A 19902-nucleotide genomic window follows, 5' to 3' on the forward strand; every position below is an offset into this window, starting at 1 on the left:
GTGGATTATCCACTGTCCCTCCGGTGGTGGACAACTTACGCTCAGCGAACTTGCACCTGGAGGTGGTTTCGGCAAAAATGGCCAAGGGTGTTTCCCTGGGTAGGATGGCAGGCCCGTTTTTTTCCCTCCACTAGCTGATTTGGTGGTCGCCTTATTCACAATCTGTCATACCCCGACGGGCAGGGCGGTCAATGACGCTCTTGACCTCCTGTTGTACGAGGTGTCCTATGCCTCTTTTGATGATGCCATTAAGTGGATGCGCAAGTTTGGTCAGGGTGCACTGTTGGCAAAAACTGACATTGCGTCAGCCTTCTGATTGCTGCCCGTCCACCCACAGACTTTCCGTCTGTTGGGCTGCATTTGGGAAGGTCAATATTTTGTAGACCACTGTTTGCCTATGGATTGCACTATTTCCTGTTCTTTTTTCAAAACTTTCAGTTCCTTTCTGGAATGGGTGGTGCGAGATTTGTCCGGTTTGCAGTCCGTTATCCATTATTGGACGACTTTTTGGTTGACGCCCCTCTGGGGGCTCGGACTTGCCAGATCTTGAGCATGTGTTTGAAGTTTTTGGGGTGCCATTGGCGCCTGAAAAAACAGAAGGTCCGATTGTGGACCTGAAAATTTTGGGCGGTATCATTGATATGATTAGGATGGAATATAGGCTACCTGTCGATAAGCTGGAAGATCTTTGTGGGACGGTTACCCATGCTCAGAGTTGCAAGTTGCTATTACATTCCCTGTAGTCTCTTCTGGGCAAGCTCAATTTTGCCTGCCGCATCATGCCTACGAGTCGGGTCTTTTGCCAGCGGCTGGTGGCCCCCAAAATCCCCGCTCCATTATGTGCGACTACACAAGGATCATCGGGAAGATCTGCGGGTATGGGAAATGTTCCCTGACCAGTACAATGGGCGGTCCTTGTGGATGGAAGCAGCAATGTCCAACTGTGACTTGGACCTCTATACGGATGCGGCTGGCTCGGTTGGGTACGCAGCCTATTTTGGGGCCGGTGGAGCGCAGGGCGGTGCCTGGAGTAATTCGGACTTCATTCGCAACCTGGTGCTATTGGAATTGTTCCCAATAGTGTTGGCTTTTGAAATTTGGGGCCCGGAGTTCCGGAATAAGTGTGTACGGTTCCACTGTGATAACTTGGAGGTAGTACAGGCCATTAACACCGTTACTGCTTCTTCTCCGCCAGTTGTGCGTTTGCTTAGGCGTTTGGTTTTACAATGTCTGAGTTTAAATGCTTTTGTATATGTTGTCCATTTGCCTGGGGTGAATAACACAGTGGCTGATGCACATTCTCCCCTGCAGTGGGTCAAATTCCACCAGTTGGCCCCAGAGGCGGAGCAGCTCGGAATTCCATGCCCCGATCACTTGTGGAATGTCACCTTGCCACCGTAGCTGGTTTGATTGGCATTCAGTTTGTTCTTCCACTTGGACAGCTTATGAACGAGTCTGGGGCAAATGGCATAGATTGGTGAGTTTGGTGGGTGGTTGCTTTCAGGAGGAAGATCGTTTGCATGTCTTACTGTACTTCACTGGTCAGAAGTTTGAGGAGGGAGTCTCTATCTCCTTGCTGAATCGAAAGATGGCAGGTTTGGAATTTCTGTTTTGGCTATCAGGTTTTGTGGACGTCACAAAGTCTTTTTTGGTTAAAAAAGCTTTGCAGGGTTACAGGAAGGGTGGATGGGTGCTGGACTCCCGCCGTCCCATTTCCTTCGCTATGCTTGCCATGCTTTTGGATCATTTGCCTAAAGTTTGCGTAACTTCTTTTGAAATGGTCCTCTTTAGGACTGCTTTCATTTTGGCTTTTTTCGGGGCTGTCTGGGTGGGGGAACTGGTTAGTCCTTCTACCTGTGTTGGGGTGGTTTGGGTGTTTCGGATGTCACTGTTCAGGGGGACAAGGTGTCTTTGTTCATTCGGAAACGAAAGGCCGATCAGTTGGGACGTAGGGCTTTTGCCAGAAACGGCGGTCATGCAGTGCACCATTTGGAGTTGGGGGGCAACAACTGAATCTATTTGCGGGGGGACAGGGTTCACCTGAACACCATTGGCATTGATATGTGGTTCTTGAGTCTGCAGGAAGGTGTTCAGAGGGCTTTTCGTCTGTGGCGGGCCGCCCAAGTGTGAGGTTTCGCACTTGTGTGTCTGTGGCAGGGGTCTCAGGGTTTTGAAGCTGGGCATGGTCAAAATGGTCTGTGGAGAATGATGGGAGGGGCCCATCTTTGGTATGGGTACCTTCCCAAATAAATGACGTCAGTAAGGCGATATCGGTATTGGGGCTGTATCAGATGGTAATGTGGTAACTAATTGTCCCCGAGTCGGTGTATTTGTGGCTGGGGGCTGTGGTATGGAACTGGTGCTTGATACAGCCGATTCGGTAGACCATGCTTGCCTCCAAATAACTGCACTAAGACAGTCAGTTAGTGTACATTAGTGGGGTAAAGTTTATCTTCATGGAATGTGATAAAAGATGTATTGTTAATGTTTTTATTTTTTTTAGTAATAAAAGGCTGCTATGGCCATTTAAATCCATTCTACAGTGGTCGTGTCTTATTCATAGAAGGTGGGTAAGGTGGGAAGTCAAGTGTGGTCACGGCAGCCGGTAAGTCAGCACTACACCAGTCAAGTTATAGTCAGCAATATACAGTATGTAACTTTATAACAACTAAGTTGCTGTTTTCTCCCTCTAGCACCTGCTTTTGATTACCGAGACCTACCTGCACCGATTGCTGAAACCGATCAAACCATTACGGTTCTCTTAAGGCCTGCACAAGGAAGAGGATCTCCTGTCAGGTAAATTTCTCTGCCTTTGTTGAATATGTCTTTTTAACTGTTGGCACTATTTATTGCATACCACTAACATATTTTGCTATATTTTATCAAAAGAACATAGAGTCAATCACATCCCTCCTTGTCTTTTTTTCATTTTTAAATCGGTCATAAAAGCAGGGTCATTTTTAAAAATAACACTAGGCATACAAACAAACAAGTCCTTTTCCTGTGGATGCAGCAAGGCTACGGATGCAGCAAATGTGCAGTGGGCTGCAGAGGTGAATACTGGTTTTGGCTAATGCTGGAGATTAATATTGGCTTTAGTAACTTAGAAGAGCATTCTGACTCATTGCTGGAGTGGAGACTTAAAAGAAGAGAATACTGTGCTCCTAACAGAAACTAAACTAAAAGTGATTGTAAAGCAGCAACTAATATATGGAATACATACATGTAGAATCTAGTGTGGATAAAATAGCTGTGCTAAACAGTAAGACCACTAGTGATGAACCAGGGCTAAACAATATAGAAATGAACACATATAAATAAATGTGAAAATGGTCAAAAAGAAACAAAACAATTGAATGTACCAAAATCTTATGAATATATTGTGATCCAAGAGTGAATGTAAACCTTGTAAAAGACAAAGTCCAAATAATCCACTAAAGTGATATAATATAGATGTGTGATCTTCCATCATAAGAAATGTACGCTTACCAGAAAGCAAGCAAAAGACAGCTTGCGGCTAATCACCCAGCCAGGGTCTTGTCCTAGGGCAGTGATGGCGAACCTTGGCACCCCAGATGTTTTGGAACTACATTTCCCATGATGCTCATACACTCTGCAGTGTAGTTGAGCATCATGGGAAATGTAGTTCCAAAACATCTGGGGTGCCAAGGTTCGCCATCACTGTCCTAGGGGGTCCGAGATGCAGAGCTCGAAGGACATCAAGCCAGGACTCAGTGGTATGCCAGATATTACCCAGAAGTAAAGAAGAGGGAACTTCCCATGGTGAAATACTGATACAAATGTTTATTTGAAGGATAAAATGTGCACTTACAAGCGGAAAGATAAAAACAGCATATGGGCCGGCCGGCCGGCATGCAAACACCTGTTCCCTCGGGAGATCTAACGCAATGACGTCAGCAAGTCCTGTCCACCTGACGCACGTTTTGTCTTAAGATTACGTCATCTGGGGTACCTCATGCTCATGTGATAAGTGTCCCAATATAAGTGCTGTGCCAAAATCAAGTGTTACTAAACCCAGAACCCTGCATTCACTATATCTGGTCTCCCACAGTACACAGAATATAAAAGTGCAATTATTTTAGTAAATCTAAACTGCTAAAAACCTTTTCTAATCAGCAGTATATAGCAGTATTTTGACTTTTATCAGTGTCTGGCCGAGCATTGGTTAAAGCTTGTAGGAGGAGTTTTCATTCTCCTTTGACTGTCCTATGAGGCTGCATGACCCCTGACCCCCTGTCTGGATAGTGCTGATTGGCCCTGTGCTGATCACATGCACCCTCCCCAAAAAAACAAAAACTCTCTAGCAATACACACCAAACTGAGCATATGCAGAATGCCCCCTGGGGCTCTGTTCTATCAGCAAATGGATTGGGGACAGTAAAAGAAGGGGAGGATCATAGAAGACAGGATCAAACAGCCTTTTTACACAATGCAGAGGATGAACCCCTTAGATTCCACAGTTAGTATAACAAGCACGCTTTACTGCATATACAGACTGATTTTACTGTTGTGGGTTTAGTAACACTTTAATGTTATGAGGTACTCCTTCAATTTTCCTTCTTATCACTCCACCAATGTGCCCTATCTAATGACCAATTCCTCCGTGATCACACATGTGACTCTAATAAAAAGTGCTCACTCACCAGATAACCATAACCTCTTATAAAAAATAAAAAATAAGAAGGTGGGCTTATTAGATGAAGAACGTTAGCCTAGATACATTAGAATTCTGTTGTGCAAAACATTGTTCCTAGCTGGTAAATGTATTGCCCCCAAATAGATGCAGCCCTCCCCACTTATGGTGAGCCAGTGGGTGCACGCAGTTAACCAAGTTATTCCATATGAAATGGTCATCTATGAATACAGGGGTTGCCCTTGCAAACATAATAAAATATGGGATGTGTGGTGTGCATCTACTTTTACGTTAACAACTCTGGGGATTTTATCCCATTTTCCTTATAGCTCCTAAGATATGTTGAGCGCAAGTCTTCCATGGGAATATGTTTTCTATGTGAATTTAAAACAATACACTTAATCTAGGAAATGCCTATTTGTTGTTTATATGTATCACCATTTATTGCACCACTGCAGTATTTCATGTACAGAACTGATGTTTTATATAAGCATGTGTTTATTATGTTGTGATTTGGATTCTCTGTCATACCTTTTTGCAATAAACAGAGTTAGAAAAAAAGGAATAAGAAGGTTACAGTGTGCTTTCTTTACAAGGGAAAACTCAATTCATCCTTAGCCTCCACTTTCCAGGATATCAGGAATACTACTCTCCATCTAGTCACCACAACACCATAAAGTCAACAAAGACCAATGGAGAAAATTGAATTGCGCAGTGTTTATTATAACATGTGACCTTTTTCTACATAAGAGGTCATGGTTATCTGATGAGTTGATTATTAATTGACTAACTTGCCAAGATCTGAGATGTTTTTTTACCACAAAAAACATGTTTTGCTTTTTAACATACATGTTTGTTGTTTTCAGCTTTTATCAGGTTCTGGTTGAGGGTGAAAGCTCCGGCCGATCTCGACGTGAGCTTGCTGTTCCGGGCTGCTTCCCGGCGGCAGGTGGATATGAAGAAGCAGAAATAGAGGGAGCCACTAGTTATGTAGGAGCAGAACTTCCGCCCAGTGAATTGCCTCGGGACACTCCCTTTATAGTTGGTGACAATCGCAGCTATGGAGGCTATTGGAACCCACCACTTGATCCCCGGAAAGGCTATCTTATCTACCTGCAAGCTGCCAGCCATCATCGTGGGGTAAGTCTATCAGACAAATGTGAGATAATTTAATTATTGTGATCCAGAAAGAAGGCCTCTTTATGCATAGGTACTTAGAATATGTCAAATAAAATGTCTTTTACCATTAAACATATGTTGCTCACTTTCTTTACAGGAAACACGTCTAAACTGTGTTAGGATTGCCAGGAAAGGTGACAACCAGATTTATTGTTCCAAAGTGTTATACATTTTTCTTTTACATCTCTTTTATCTCATTTATTCTACTATTGATTACTGCACCACCTCCTGCAATCTCACTTATTTACATATCCCTTCTGCTCTCTGTGATACTGTCATGCATTTTTTTGCCTTTCAAACCTTCTAGTGACATTTTGTCCTATTAAAATGGTCTTTATCCTCTTCCTGTACTATGTTTTACAGTCTGTCAGTTTTGTCATTCTTTCTGTATTGACATCCTGCTATTTGATCTCTTTTTATCCACCAAACATCATTGTTCTAATTCAATCTTTGTATGTCATTTTAGATATCTTCTGGTCGTACCTTCATATCTTATATGTTATTTTACTCTCTGGTAGCTCCCTGCAAGGACAGCCATCGCTTCTCTATGGCCCCACAGCATTCAGAAGAGATGGGACTTGTGCTTGGTATCTGTGCTGGTGGGTTGGTTGTATTCATCGTCCTGCTTGGTGCTGTCATTGTCATTGTACGGAAGGGGTATGTACCTGGATATTATTAATTGTATATTGAGTGGCGCAGTATATTGTGCAGTTATTTTTTTAAATTTTTTTTAGTATGTGATGTTCCTTGAACTATAATTAGTACATTGCATTAAGTTCTCAATCTTTCCTTTTTATCTCTAATGCTACCAGAAGAACTCAGTTTTCTTATGCTTACTATCCGTAAGTATGACTGCAGAAGTCTGACAAAAGCATATAAAAATTAGGGCTTATCAAATCAGACAAAAGCTTGAGATTTACATAGTGAACTTTGTTAAAATCAATGAACAAGGTCTACCTGAGATACCCAAGAATAGCAATGTAGATAACTTACTTACTCTCCTGCTAGTTTTGTTAAAATCTAGGGCATACCTTGCTAAAAGACTTTATATTTGATAAGCTAATGTCTCCTGGCCTGGTGGGGATACTTGGCTTTTCTTTGGTAGATGGAGGGATATGGTTTAGCTATCCATTTTTGTATTCCCAGCCATATATATTTCAGGTAATATCAAGAATTAAGTACATTTTTCAAGTTTAATTTACACTTTGTAGCATTAGTGATGGGAGAAATACAACGTGTTAATTATTGAGCTACTTCCTGATTTTCACAGAAAACCAATGGGTTTGACAAAGTCTGCCTTACCAGTGCGGCATGAGAATTCCTGTGCTGCGGTTCCTAGGGAACATGCCAAGATCACAGATCAACCAAAGCTATTGCAGGAAGAAGCAGCGCTGACATTCCTCCATAACTATGGCTCTCGAGGTGAGTCCACTCTGACAAATACTCTAGCATTTGCAGATTTGACAGATGATTTTGACTCTGCATTAGGAGATCAACTTTTGGTGCAGTTTATACAGTAAAATAAGTCCCATGTATTACAAATTATGATTTTTTTTATACTGTGCTGACTTTGCGTTGATTGTGAACACTGAAAATAGCTGGAATTTATTTACATTTTCATCTTTTTCAGGTGAGCAACGTGTTGGCTCTGTGACAGAGTCAAGCAGCCTTCTGGGAGGGTCACCTCGGAGGAATGGAGGCAGGAAAGGCTCTCCCTATCACACAGGGCAACTACACCCTGCTGTACGCGTCGCAGATCTTCTCCAACACATAAACCAGATGAAAGTTGCAGAGGGTTATGGATTTAAACAAGAATATGAGGTATAGTCTCCAGAATTATCTTATCAACACTGAAAAATGCCATTGATAGGTTACATCTGTCTTGTTAAAACATCTTTTGCCTTGGTTGTTCCTGAGAATAGCTCAATGCCTCAGTCTCTAATGAATCTCCCGTGCCCTGCAGACCACATTCTAAAACAGACAGAACAGGTCCTCCAGATGATCTTTTAGAACTGGCAGAACTTGCCCTCCAGACTACTCTTTAGTACAGGAGAATATGCTTCAAGAGCATGTTGTAAAACAGGCAGAACAAGCGCTACAGAACATATTTTGATATTTGGCAAAACATGTCCTGCAGACTTTATTTTAGTACAGGCAGAAAATAGGTGTCACAGTCCCACCCCTTTGTTTCTATATGTAAACAGAGACATTCTGCATCACACTGTAGAGATTTCATTTTCCTAAAATGAAAGTATAGATCCCAGAGTGATGCTTTAGTTAGGAGTAGGCTAGAAATATTTGAAAATCAACATGGAACTTAATGTAATAATTTGACCATAGTTACACTTTCATTTGCCAAGCCAGATTACCCTGTGCATCTGTGAGATAAACCCTGTGGAGGTATACTTGTATGTACGACATGTTAGGAACCTAATTGTAATATTCAGCTTCTCGGTGTTGAGACAACTTTTTCAGTTTAGGAAAATGGAGCCTTGCACTGTGAGTAATGAGACTTTGAGGTATAAAACTGCTGTTTTAGGATGGAATTGCTCTCATTGTCTTTTTTATTAATTTAAAGACAGAACTGCCTACTATTTTGCATGTGCAAAAAAAAAACCCTAATTATTACGCTTACTGACCTAATCAATGTTCATTATATTTCAGAGCTTCTTTGATTGGGATGTGACCAAGAAGAAGGATAAAGGGAAAGGAAGACAAGAGCCTCCAACAAACTGTATGTGGTTTAGTTTGGGTATCTACTGCTTTTGTGCTGGTCTTAGAATTGATGGTTACAACTGGCTAGTTTTATTTTCAGATGAGAGACATCGTGTTCGGCTCCACCCTCTTCAGGCAGAATGCAGTTCAGAAGAGATAAATGCCAACTACATTGATGTAAGTATTATACGTATGTAATATGTACAAGTTGTGTGGAGCACCACCTAGAAAATGTTTCTGTGTACTATGATGTAACTCCATTACACACACAGAAGAAATGAAAAGTAAAAGGGCTACTTCCAGCAAAAATAACTCTAGAAATAGATTGCAATATGAGCATATTCAGTAATTCAAACAGTGGTAATCCTTTCACTTAGATCAGAAAAAATGTAGTCATGGGAGCAAGACAATCATTTAAAAATATGAAAGTGCTGATAGGTTGAACAAATGTTATAAGCCTTTTCTTGCACACAAAATGAGATCAGTAATTGGATTGGTGATGTGCTGTAAATAACACTATTCCACATAGACTGGCCAATTCTCCCGATAGGTGCAAAGATGAGCAGACAGTCTGGTTTTTAGCCTGCCATTTGTTTTTCCAGTCTGTAATATTGGTCACAGCACTTGTTAAAGGGTTTCAGTCAATTGAAAGAACTGATAACTAACTGTAGCTTAAAATTGTCCCAGAAGACAATACCCTAGCATATGAACTGACATCTTTGTATTAAAAGAGAAGTATGTTTTTTTTTTTTAAATCATACTTACCTAGGTGGATGCAGCATGAGACTGATGCTGCATCTGTCCCCCGCCGTCTCTGCACTGAGAACCGAGCCACCAAGCACCGCCGATGGCTCGGTTTACACAGATCCCCGAGAGGAGAGCTGCTGCCTGTCAGTCAGCATCTCTCCTCTCTGCTTCTCCACGCTCAGTGGAGCGCTGAGCTGTGGAGGGGCGGGGAGAGGCCATCTCAGCGGCTCGCTGAGACTGCCATCAATCAAGTCGGCTGGCGGATCCAGACTTAGGAAGTTGGGATGATGCGCTGCCTCGACTGATGGCAGTGATGTCAGCAGAGAGCAGACTTCAGACCGCTCTCCGCTGAAAATGGGTCACAGGAGTGCAAAACAAATTGCACTCCTGTGACCCAGAGGAGAAGCCCAGCCTAAAAAGCTCAGGCTGGACTTCTCCTTTTAAGGTGCTAAATAATCATACACATATTTTGTATAAATAAGCAGACTGATTTTAAAGGAACCCTATATCAAAAGAGATACATAGGCTTCAGCTGTGCAATATTGACCCAGAAAAAGTTTCAGGAAGTGAAGAAAAACCACTTGCTCTGCATAAATGACTTTTTTTTTTTTTGCCGAGGTGTAAATCCTTTAGCAGTTTTCCATAGACTTTAGGTCTGTGCAAGGTTTGACAGAAGAGTGCTGAGACATGACCCATGGACATGAAGTACCTCCTAAAAATTTGCATGGCAGATAAAGCAGAATTTAGTGCAATACCTTAACAAACGCTGCTAGACAAGTTCAACCTTTCTCTATGTCTGTAACACTACCCAGAATCTTAGCAGGGAGATTTCTATAACCTGCTGTATACCTCTGACATCCATGCCCATCTTTTTCAACCAGAATATCTCTCTGACTAACCTAAATCATGTTTTCATATAGCACTTTTGTATTGTACTATCTACCCTCAGTAGGAATATTTAGGTTACTCATTCAAAGGGAATTCATATTTTTTTAAATTTTGTTCATTAGTAAATTTTGTTTTTGTAAATTAGACATGTTTTGTATGAATCTTTCATATTTATTATGTGTAGTGCCAAAAGTAAATGAACAGTGATGAGATAAGAATACTGTGTTATAAATGGACAGCACATTGAAATAAAGTCCAAAAAAATGTTAAAAGTGAAAAAATGCTATAGTGAAAAAAAAAAAAAAAAAATATATAGAAGTCCAATCATGTGGATGACAATAAAAAACCAATGTAGTGAAAAATATAGATTTAAATGCACAGTCCCATTATATGATCAGCAATATAAACTTATAGGTGAAAACACAATAGTTCAGTGCAAAGATGTGCACAATAATTTGGTGGTGACTTGAAAAGTGAAGAGGTGATCCAGTACAGTGCTCCAGTATCATCCACCGCACCCTTGTGAAATGGACACTCACCAGAAAAGCTGGCTGTCGTTACAGCAGCAAACACGCACTCAGTATAGATCCGCCATCTGTTGTGGGGAAGGCTGTTCAGCAACTCGCACCATCCAGATGTAGCTGTAGTAAATAAAGCTCACTGGGAGCCAGATGAAGTCTCCATAGTGTAGTATTTATTGGAATTGTAAGTTAAAAGCCAAAATAAAATGAATCATAAAAACATATGTCAATGGGTGCCACTGCCGACTCAGTATTGGACAGTGGCCTAACATCAGCACTAGTATCTGCTCCCTAGGGTGATGCAGAGGAGGAGGAGATGCCCGCTCGCCGCCCGCTCATCGCCCGTGGGAGCACTGCCCACTCGGAGCCTAGATAGGGTAAGTGCGGGGCTGGATGGCGGACCACAAGACCCCCGGGGGGGTTGCCACCAACCAGAGGGGGTGTGGTTGTTTTTACACACCTCCTCCCTCTTCCTCCTAGACGTCTAATAGGATCTCCTGTCCATTCAGCCAATCGGGTGATGGTCTCAGCACCCACTTCCTGATTGCCCGGGAGAGGATCAGTAGCGAATATTAATTTGCTATTCTCACACAACTGGGTGGGCTTGGAGCGCAGTGCTCTGTGCCCTGAGCCCACCCTTTTTGAAACCTACTAGAGCCTCTGGCTCTAATCATATGCTTCAACCCCCCCCCCCCCCCCATTGGAATCCATGGGTCTGCCACCCTGCTTGTAGGTTAGGGGGCCGAACACATGGATTGGGGGGGGGCGCCCCTAATGGATGGGCCGACACTGACAGCATGTGTCAAGAGCATACAGGGAATATCTGGCTTTTTTGTTAGAATATACCATGTACTAGATATTTATTTTATATTGGCTATTAAAAATATTTACATAAAAATGCTGTTCACACATAGGTAAAAGTAAACAAATTGACCCAAAGTGTGTTTTTTTTTTTTTCCTTTTAATGGCAGAAGCAGTTCACTAGCACAGCCTGGCAGAGTACTGTACTGAGCTAGGGTTGAAGGGAACCAGACCCTGCCTCAGTTTGTTAACAAAGAAAAATGTTTCCTGTGGCATTTCACTTTCATGGCATCCCAATTTTGTGCTTCACACTTCTAGCAGCTATATGACTCTGTGCCATGGGTGAAGTCATTTAGCATGAAATAAGTTAGTTGCCACACACTGGTAAAATGAAAATATAGATAATATGATGTCTTGTTTCTGGGCCTCCTGAAGTATTTGGTGGTAACAAAATATGTGTTATATTTATGTTAACTGTCAACAGAACAGCCAATCCATAAAAATAAGCGTGTAGAGCTAAGGATAGGTAACTATGCACTGACAATGCTGTGTAAATGCACTCAGAATACAGCCACGTTTTTCTCTATTTTTTCTATCTGCACACCTTGATTGTATGGCACAATAGGCTATTATCACACTCTTCCATCACAATTAACATGCTTGTTTGCCAAAGTACAATAGGTTGCAGCTGCTTTGTCCGTACTGCGTGCCAGCACATTTAAGTTTATGTTCCCTGTAACACTTTGGAATGCTGAACCTTGAGCACCAATGTAATGACTATTGTCCTTAAAATGCCTGCATTTGGGCCAGACTGTTATCATCTATAATATCCACTAAAATACACTGGATGTGTCATGTACCATTTGGAATGAGCACTGTTTTTGCAAAGTAACTTCAATTTTCATTTAAAATGTGTTGTGAATGTTTTTTTTAGAAACCAGGCTGGCTCCTCGGTTAAGAACAGTGTGTGTTAAATGATAAACAGAGGCCCTTATCATGATTTGAAGTCTAGTGTCAGTTCATTATCACATAGAATAAATCTCTTCTATGTCTATATCCAAGGCTTCAGATGTGAGCTTGTGGGGTGCCGTAATGCTTATAACATCCTGTGGGCACTAGAGTGAAAGAATGAGATCGGAATAATGGGAAACAATTTTATAACTGTAACAAATGGTGGCTGTTTGTATTGTTTATGTTGCCTAGGTACTAGATTTATGATAACCAGTACAAAAGCCTCATCCTTTTATTCTGGTGTCATGTGATCTTTTATTGCAAAAATAAACCTAGTAAAGATTAAGATAAGCAATGTAAATATAGTCAACCAAAGGTTACTTCTGTTTTTTACAGTCCACTTTTAAAAAAATATATATTTCTGCATTCTTCCATGGTTGCAATGGAACATTTGACTTTTCCAGCGGAAATCGGATAGCGAAAAACTAAACTTTCCTTCTTGCTAGTCTACACTTTGCACTTAACAATAGATAACTTATATCACATACAAAGCCATCAAAGCTTATACACTGCAATGTTAACTTACTTTATATGCTTAAAGTGTAAGTTCACCTTTTCAGCAAAAAAATGGAAAGGTGAACTAACACCTACCCACGGAGATACTTGCAGTGGTGATCGGGGTTGGAGGGTTAGTGTTTTCTCACTTTTTCACTCGTTCACCTGAAAAAGTGAACTTACACTTTTAAATCTGTGTTTTGAAAATGAGCAGAGACTTCCATGCACTTCACAACTCCTTGATCTCAAAATTAAACACATTGGGGGTTATTTAAGAAAGGCAAATCCACTTTGCACTGCAAGTGCACTTGGAAGTGCAGTCGCTCTAAATCTAAGGGATAGATCTGAAATGAGGGGAAGCTCTGCTGATTTTATCATCCAATCATGTGCAAGCTAAAATGCTGTTTTTTATTTTCCTCGCATGTCCCCCTCGGATCTACAGCGACTTTACTTCCAAGTGCACTTGCAGTGCAAAGTGGATTTTCTTTTAGTAAATAACCCCCATTATTTAGTGAATTTTCAATTTATGACACTTGGCATTACATGTATCTTGCCATCAAAACATTTTCTTGTTTTTCTTCCTCAAAACTAGTTTTTGCATGCATAATATATTCACCAGAGAAATTCTTTCTTAAGCTGGTCATACATTTATTGAATTTTGTCTAGTTCCTGATCAACCTGCCAAAATTTGCTTTGTGGGTAGGGCTATCGGTACCCTTGTGCCTGACATCCTTCTATTGAAAAGTCAAAGTAGCCGTGCAGAAAATTGGTAGATGGTATGTGCATCCAGTCACGTGCAGCTGCTTTTTGGGTATTCTTACAGCCACCAGCCCCAGTGGAAGATTTGCCATCTGTGCCATTTTACCCCGGATGAAGGAATCTGTTGGTCAACCTTAGTCATACAGTAAAGGACACAGAATCTTTAGTTAACCATGGGTTATATGCAGCTTCCTTGAGGTGTTAGGACACTGGCAAAAAAATAGCCATATCTATTCACAGCTTGGCACAATTTTTTGCAAGTGTTTGCGGATTATAGACATATTCTCTCTTCTGAGAAAATCATGCCTCTTTTTTTTTTTTTTTTTTTTTTTTTTTTTGGAGGATTGTTCTAACAAGATTTTTGGCTGTACCATATCTGCTGCAGCTACTTTCTGTGGCTTCTGGATTGGTTGACTCCTCGGCCAAGCCTTTGGAGGGCTGTACCTGGATGATGTCTGGAGAAGATGGGCCTGTAATATCTCTTTGGGCATTGGAATTTGTGTGGACACTCACTTTAGTTAGTGGTATATCATGTTGAGTTAGTCGCAGGGTGCGTTAAAGGTCCAGTCATGTTCAGGGCCACGGTCTGCCAGCAGCGTAGTTCTGTCCATGAAGACCTCACCAGGAGTGGACCCATCAGGGAGTTCAGAACAGGATGGATTCGGGTTCATTAAATCCCGTCCAGTGTGTGAAGACATCTGCCACAGTAAATACAGAGCTGGTGACCTGCTTTGCTTCTCACTGTGCTGGAGTTCTTTTGCCTTTGGCTGAAGAGGAGCACAGGCTGTGACACTTTAAATGGTGTGTTGGAGCCATGGAATGGGAGCCTGCTGGATCATCCCAAAGGCCTTTTCCCCATTCTGCTTCTCTGACTTTGGTTTAATGGCATGGCTGTTGAAGTCCAGGTCCTAGGAGACAGGGGCCTATCGAATTCAGTCATCCCTACACTCTTGAAGGCTAAGTTAACTTCTTGCAAAATCTATCATTGCACCTGGAAAGCCTACTTTGCATTGGGGAAGACAAGGAATTGTCATCCCTATGAAATATTTCATGGGACCCATCTTGTCCTTCTTCCGGTCTTCTTTAGATCAGACCTTGAGTACCATCAAGGGAAAAGTCTTGGCCTTGATCATTTTGTTTTAAAGACCGTTGGCCTCTCGTTCCTTAGTTAAGGACTTTGTGTAGGGTATGGCACCATTTTTTTTCCCCTATACATTTCCCCTGTAACTCCATGGAATATTAACCTAGTTCTTTTGGCCCCTCAGAAGCCGCCCATCAAGTCTATTAGGGATATTGCCTTAGCTGGTCTCACTTTCAATGTGGCCATTCTTATTGCTAATTTGCTATTGCCTCTGTGTGGCGGGTCTCTGACTTAGTGTCCTTATTCTGTAATGAGCCTTCCCTAGTGTTACACAAGGACAAGGTTGTCTTGAGGCCCAAAGCCTTTTTCCTCCTTGAGGTGGTTTTCTTCTTCAACCACCAACCAGGACATTGTCCTCTTCTCCTCCAAAACATCTCAAGGAAATTTCTTTCCACTGTCTTGAAGTGGTATGCTCTGTGAAAGTGTACCTCTCAGCTTCAACCTTTTTTCAGCAATCTTATTCATTCGTCATCCTTCCTGGGCCTATTAGCGTTTGTTTGTTTTTTTGTTGCCCACCCCCCTAGTTGAACAGCTGTTGGATGTCCATTGGGGCAAAGACTTAGGATCATGCGTTATGAACTGTGTGACTTACCATTAAAACTTTTTCTTTCATTATAGGACACAGGACACAGGTCTCTCCCCTATGTTCTTTATGATCTCCCATATGCTTAATGCAAAGCTGTGGCTAGCTGGGAGTGGGAAGAGTTATAAATAGGGGACGACTGTGCAGCATTATTTTTGTCAGTGCCTAATCACCTGGTAGCTGCTTATGAACCATCGCTAAGACTAAAGAGCCTGTGTCCTGGATTCGCATTGTTGCAGTGTTTTCACGTACATTATTATGTTCATTACATTAAAATATAACTAAAGGCAAAACTTTTTATTTTTGTTTTGGACAGAGTGGAGAGAGATTAGATCCCCTGTCAGTTTGTATTGCTGTCTGTGCTATTTGTCCTGTTTACCATTATCATTGAAAGTGAAAGTAAAAAGAAAACCCCAATTTTTGGGTTGTCCCCAGAAAAATAAATGGGAAATCTTCCAATGGGGACACAAGTTCTGGTGAGCTGGGGGTCCCCAAAAAATTCCTTTAATTTGCAGAGATATCCTATCACTTCCTGTTTGGCTATGGGACAGGAAGTGAAGGGAAATCTCCACAATGGGACAGAGATGGCGAAAAAAAATCTGGGTTATTACTCTCCCTTACTCTATCCAAAATGGAAAAAACAAAGTTTTGCCCATAGTTCTGCTTTAAGGCAGCCCAATTATTTTGAAGGGTCTGTCAGTGCAACGCACCTTCTTTTTAACGCAGCACAGATATTGTGCACATCTGTGCATTGTGGTGCGCTATAAATGTGTGACAAGCAACCTATGCCTTAACATACCATCAGGTTTTCTATTAAAGTTGTCCTGTCACCTTTAAAACAGTTGTCTTTTTGAATAAACTCATCATTCATAATCAGGAAGAATAGTTTTCTTAAAGCAGATAACTCCAAAATAATACTAATAATAAAATATTAAAACTCCTGAGGTAAACATCTTAAACACTCTAAATGAATCCTAAACAGTGCCAGGAATTCTAACAAGCTATTTATACCGCTATACTTAAACTGCTAAACAAATTGCACACTAGATGGATCCCTTAATGGTCCTATCTCTTACACAATGGTCAAGTACTTGCTTTAAAAGTATTTCTATTTATTATACAAAATGTAAGATTCCATCTTCTGCATTTCTTTTCAAAACTCCTGGGACTCCTGGGCTACCCATCAGATTTATTAACTACTGTTGAAAATATACGTATTTACTCTTAAAGGTGGTTATAAAGTCCAATAATTTTTTTAACTTAATGCATTCTCTGTCCCACTACCTGTTCATTACTTTCCCCAAATACTCTCTCAATCCATCCCTCGCTCAATCCAGTGCTGTGCCCATCTGCAGCAGCACTGTTCTCTGTTCCTCTTCTCACAGGACAGATTGAGAGGAGCAGAAGCTATTGGCTGCTGTTAATTAAATCCTGTGAGGAAGAAGGGGGCAGGGCCAAGCCACGCTATGTGTGTCTATAGACCCACACAGCCCAATTCAAGCATGTGCCTGTTAGTGTGCCCCCATAGCAAGTGGCTTGCTATGGGAGCACACACAGAAGAGGCAGAGCAGAGAACACTGATGGGGAACTCTAGGGACCTCTGTGTGCAATACCATTGCAGACAGTGGGTAAGTATAAACCTCTTTTTTAATTTTAGGACCAAAAACATAGCCTTTACAATCACTTTAAGCATTTTATACATAGCTTGCATTTTGTCTGATTCTTGCTTTGTTGAGGTAGCCGGATGGAAAATTGTGGGTTGCACAATGACTGCATCAATAAGATGCAGTCATTGTTTGGGTATTATGAGGGCTGCAGATGCCAGCTATCTGAATACAATGGCCAGCAGGGGTGATTCTTTCATTTACACTGTTTAGCAAGGGTGGGGAGAGCTGTGCATGTATAGCTATCCATCTATGTGGGCTGATGAAGGAATCTCCACTGTTGTCTGTTGTATTAAGGAGCTGGTGGGACTCACAGCTGCTGAATTACCCCAACAGTGACTGCATCAAATTTGATGCAATGCTTGTTCAACCAACAATTTACCACTTGGTTCATTTTTGATGAGTAGGGTGGTGCCTACAAGCTGCCCCCACTCCTCGAATTTCCTGCTGAATTATCCGTAATTAGAGCAGTATATGACCAGCTTAAGGCATTGTTCCTTATTCAGACGTGTGTTGTGATAGCTTATGTGTTACCTTATGTATTTGTAAAATACTTGACCCTATTTTATCTAAAACATGGTACCGGTTTTCTATAATAATGTGCAGTAACTCTAGAATCACATTTTATTCCACTTGTATGCTTGTTCTTCCTAGTTTATATCTGCTATGTTGTAAAGTGACTGGTGCCTTTAACTTCTTATACTGCCCCTTTCTTTTGTTTCTGCTAATGCATCTTTATCCTTTTCTTTTCTCTGCTGCCCTTCTATCTGTATTCTACATTTTGTATCCTTATCCTCGCCACTGTCTCCCATTTATTTGACATAACTGGTCTCATATGATAATGACCGGTTCTATAAATGTCTCTAACTTTCTCCATCTCTCTTCTTCTCCACCATCTCTCCACTGCCCTGGTTCTCTCTTTTCATTTCAATGTCGATGTTTATTTCCGCTCTCATTTTCTGTCTTCGTTCATCTGTCTTCCATTTTTCTTATTGCCCCTTTTCTCTGCTTTCCTTGACATCTCTGGCCCCGTCATTCTGTTATTCTGTCTATGGGATCACCGGTAGATCCGGATTAACAGAGAAGTGAGTATCAAGCTTGTGATCCTATCTCCCACCTTCCAAATCCAGGTGCATTAGTGCCTGGGATAAGTGCTGGAATTATACCACTTTATTATACTAAGACAACTAGTACCCTCTGCTTAAAAAACATAAATTCTAATATATCAATAACTTCCAGCTTCTTCCCCCCAATCCCTTGTACTTCTGTCCTTATTTTCTTCTACAGTCGCCCTTTTTATTCTTTCATTTTCCTTTCCTAAGCCCCTCTGTACATGATCTATTTCATGCTTTCTCTATTTACCTAATATTTCTCAGGAATCTCTGCTCCTCACTTTCTTCCTCTAATAATGCTCCATATTTCATTCATCTTCATTTTCCATACAAATACGTCATTCAGTCAAAGGTTAGTAATCTGGTACAGATTACAAATTCATAACCATGATATTAATTCAAACTTGGTATAACATATAGCTATGTTTTGCTTTTGATTTCAGCTTGAGCTTTTAGTTTGTCACTAACTGTTACCTAAAACAAGATTTTTTTTTTTTTTGAAGGCATCTCTTAAGAATGGCTTCCTCTCCACCTGTCATTTCACCATTAAGCTCTCATTTTTATTCTCTTTTGTCTTTATTTTATGAGTAGAGTCACATGGCACTATGTGGTCTCACTAATTAAAACGTAGAGTAAAGAAAAGTGACTACATTGCCTGTAACAAGCAGTTAAGTGACGTATTCTTTCTTCTGTAATACAGAAATATCTGAATGCTGACTGGTTGCTACAAGCAACACACACTTTTTCTTGTCCATTCTTTTCATAAATTTTCTTTTTGCCTGTAAACAGGATTAGCACTGATTACATTTGGAACATATGTGCTCCATGAACATTGATTACATTGGACAGGCTAATAGAGCTCTAAGCGCTGATCGCAGTATGCATCCATGTGACACTACCCCAAATCTTGTTTTTTTAGAATTTGTTTGAGTCCTGTAAAGATTGTGGTGTAAGTGTTATTTGATAAGCACACACCATTTGTCTGTTCACCCCTGAGCCTATTACTTTACCTGTCTCTTTGTGGGATCACAGTGCTTGCTGAAATGCATGGTGGGATTTTTGGACAGACTGGAAGGTAGCACTGTAATGTTCATATTTACTTTTTTTCTTTCATTTGTAGGGATATCACAGATCAAACCACTTCATTGCAACACAAGGTAGGTGGTAATGGTAAAATCAGAACTACTGTTTCATTGGTATTAATGCTGCTAACAAAAATCCTAATGTCAAACTTTTTTGAGATACCTGGTAATGTATACAACTGAGCATAAACAATTTTATGAAAAAAATAATCCAAAAGCAAATAGATATAATTTTTCTTCATCGTACATCACAGGACACAGAGCAGCCATAAGAATGACTATATGGGTTATACGCCACCTATAGGTGAATGGACACTGGCAGATAGTCAAACAGGAAGCCCTCCCCATATAACCCCTCCTACGCAGGAAGTACTTCAGTTTTTTCGTCAGTGTCTGTAAGGTGTTGGTCACTGATATGATAGATGTGCTCTTGGAGCATACTTGGAGGTCTGGACGGTTCTATTTAGAATCATGGATTTCATTCAGATCCATTCAAAAAAAGCTGTCAGCTAAAATGGATGGTACCCTAGCCTCATTAGAAGGAGAAAAA

The 19902-nt window shown here is 41.0% G+C and overlaps 1 protein-coding gene across 4 annotated transcripts in view; it reads left to right on the forward strand.

Moving 5' to 3' along the window:
* PTPRU (protein tyrosine phosphatase receptor type U) overlaps positions 1-19902 on the forward strand; it is a 251462-nt gene that overhangs the window by 145943 nt on the left and 85617 nt on the right. The window contains exons 11-21 of one of the 4 annotated variants that reach the window (XM_073615565.1): positions 2694-2796; positions 5521-5794; positions 5931-5967; positions 6352-6490; positions 6646-6675; positions 7104-7255; positions 7464-7654; positions 8498-8567; positions 8649-8725; positions 18226-18243; positions 19391-19427. In XM_073615565.1, the coding sequence (XP_073471666.1) occupies positions 2694-2796; positions 5521-5794; positions 5931-5967; positions 6352-6490; positions 6646-6675; positions 7104-7255; positions 7464-7654; positions 8498-8567; positions 8649-8725; positions 18226-18243; positions 19391-19427 (1128 nt within the window). The remainder of the gene's footprint in view (positions 1-2693; positions 2797-5520; positions 5795-5930; positions 5968-6351; positions 6491-6645; positions 6676-7103; positions 7256-7463; positions 7655-8497; positions 8568-8648; positions 8726-18225; positions 18244-19390; positions 19428-19902) is intronic. The other 3 variants (XM_073615567.1, XM_073615566.1, XM_073615568.1) reach the window with 3 other exon arrangements.

Source organism: Aquarana catesbeiana, linkage group LG02, assembly GCF_042186555.1.
Source record: "Aquarana catesbeiana isolate 2022-GZ linkage group LG02, ASM4218655v1, whole genome shotgun sequence".
NCBI lineage: Eukaryota > Metazoa > Chordata > Amphibia > Anura > Ranidae > Aquarana > Aquarana catesbeiana.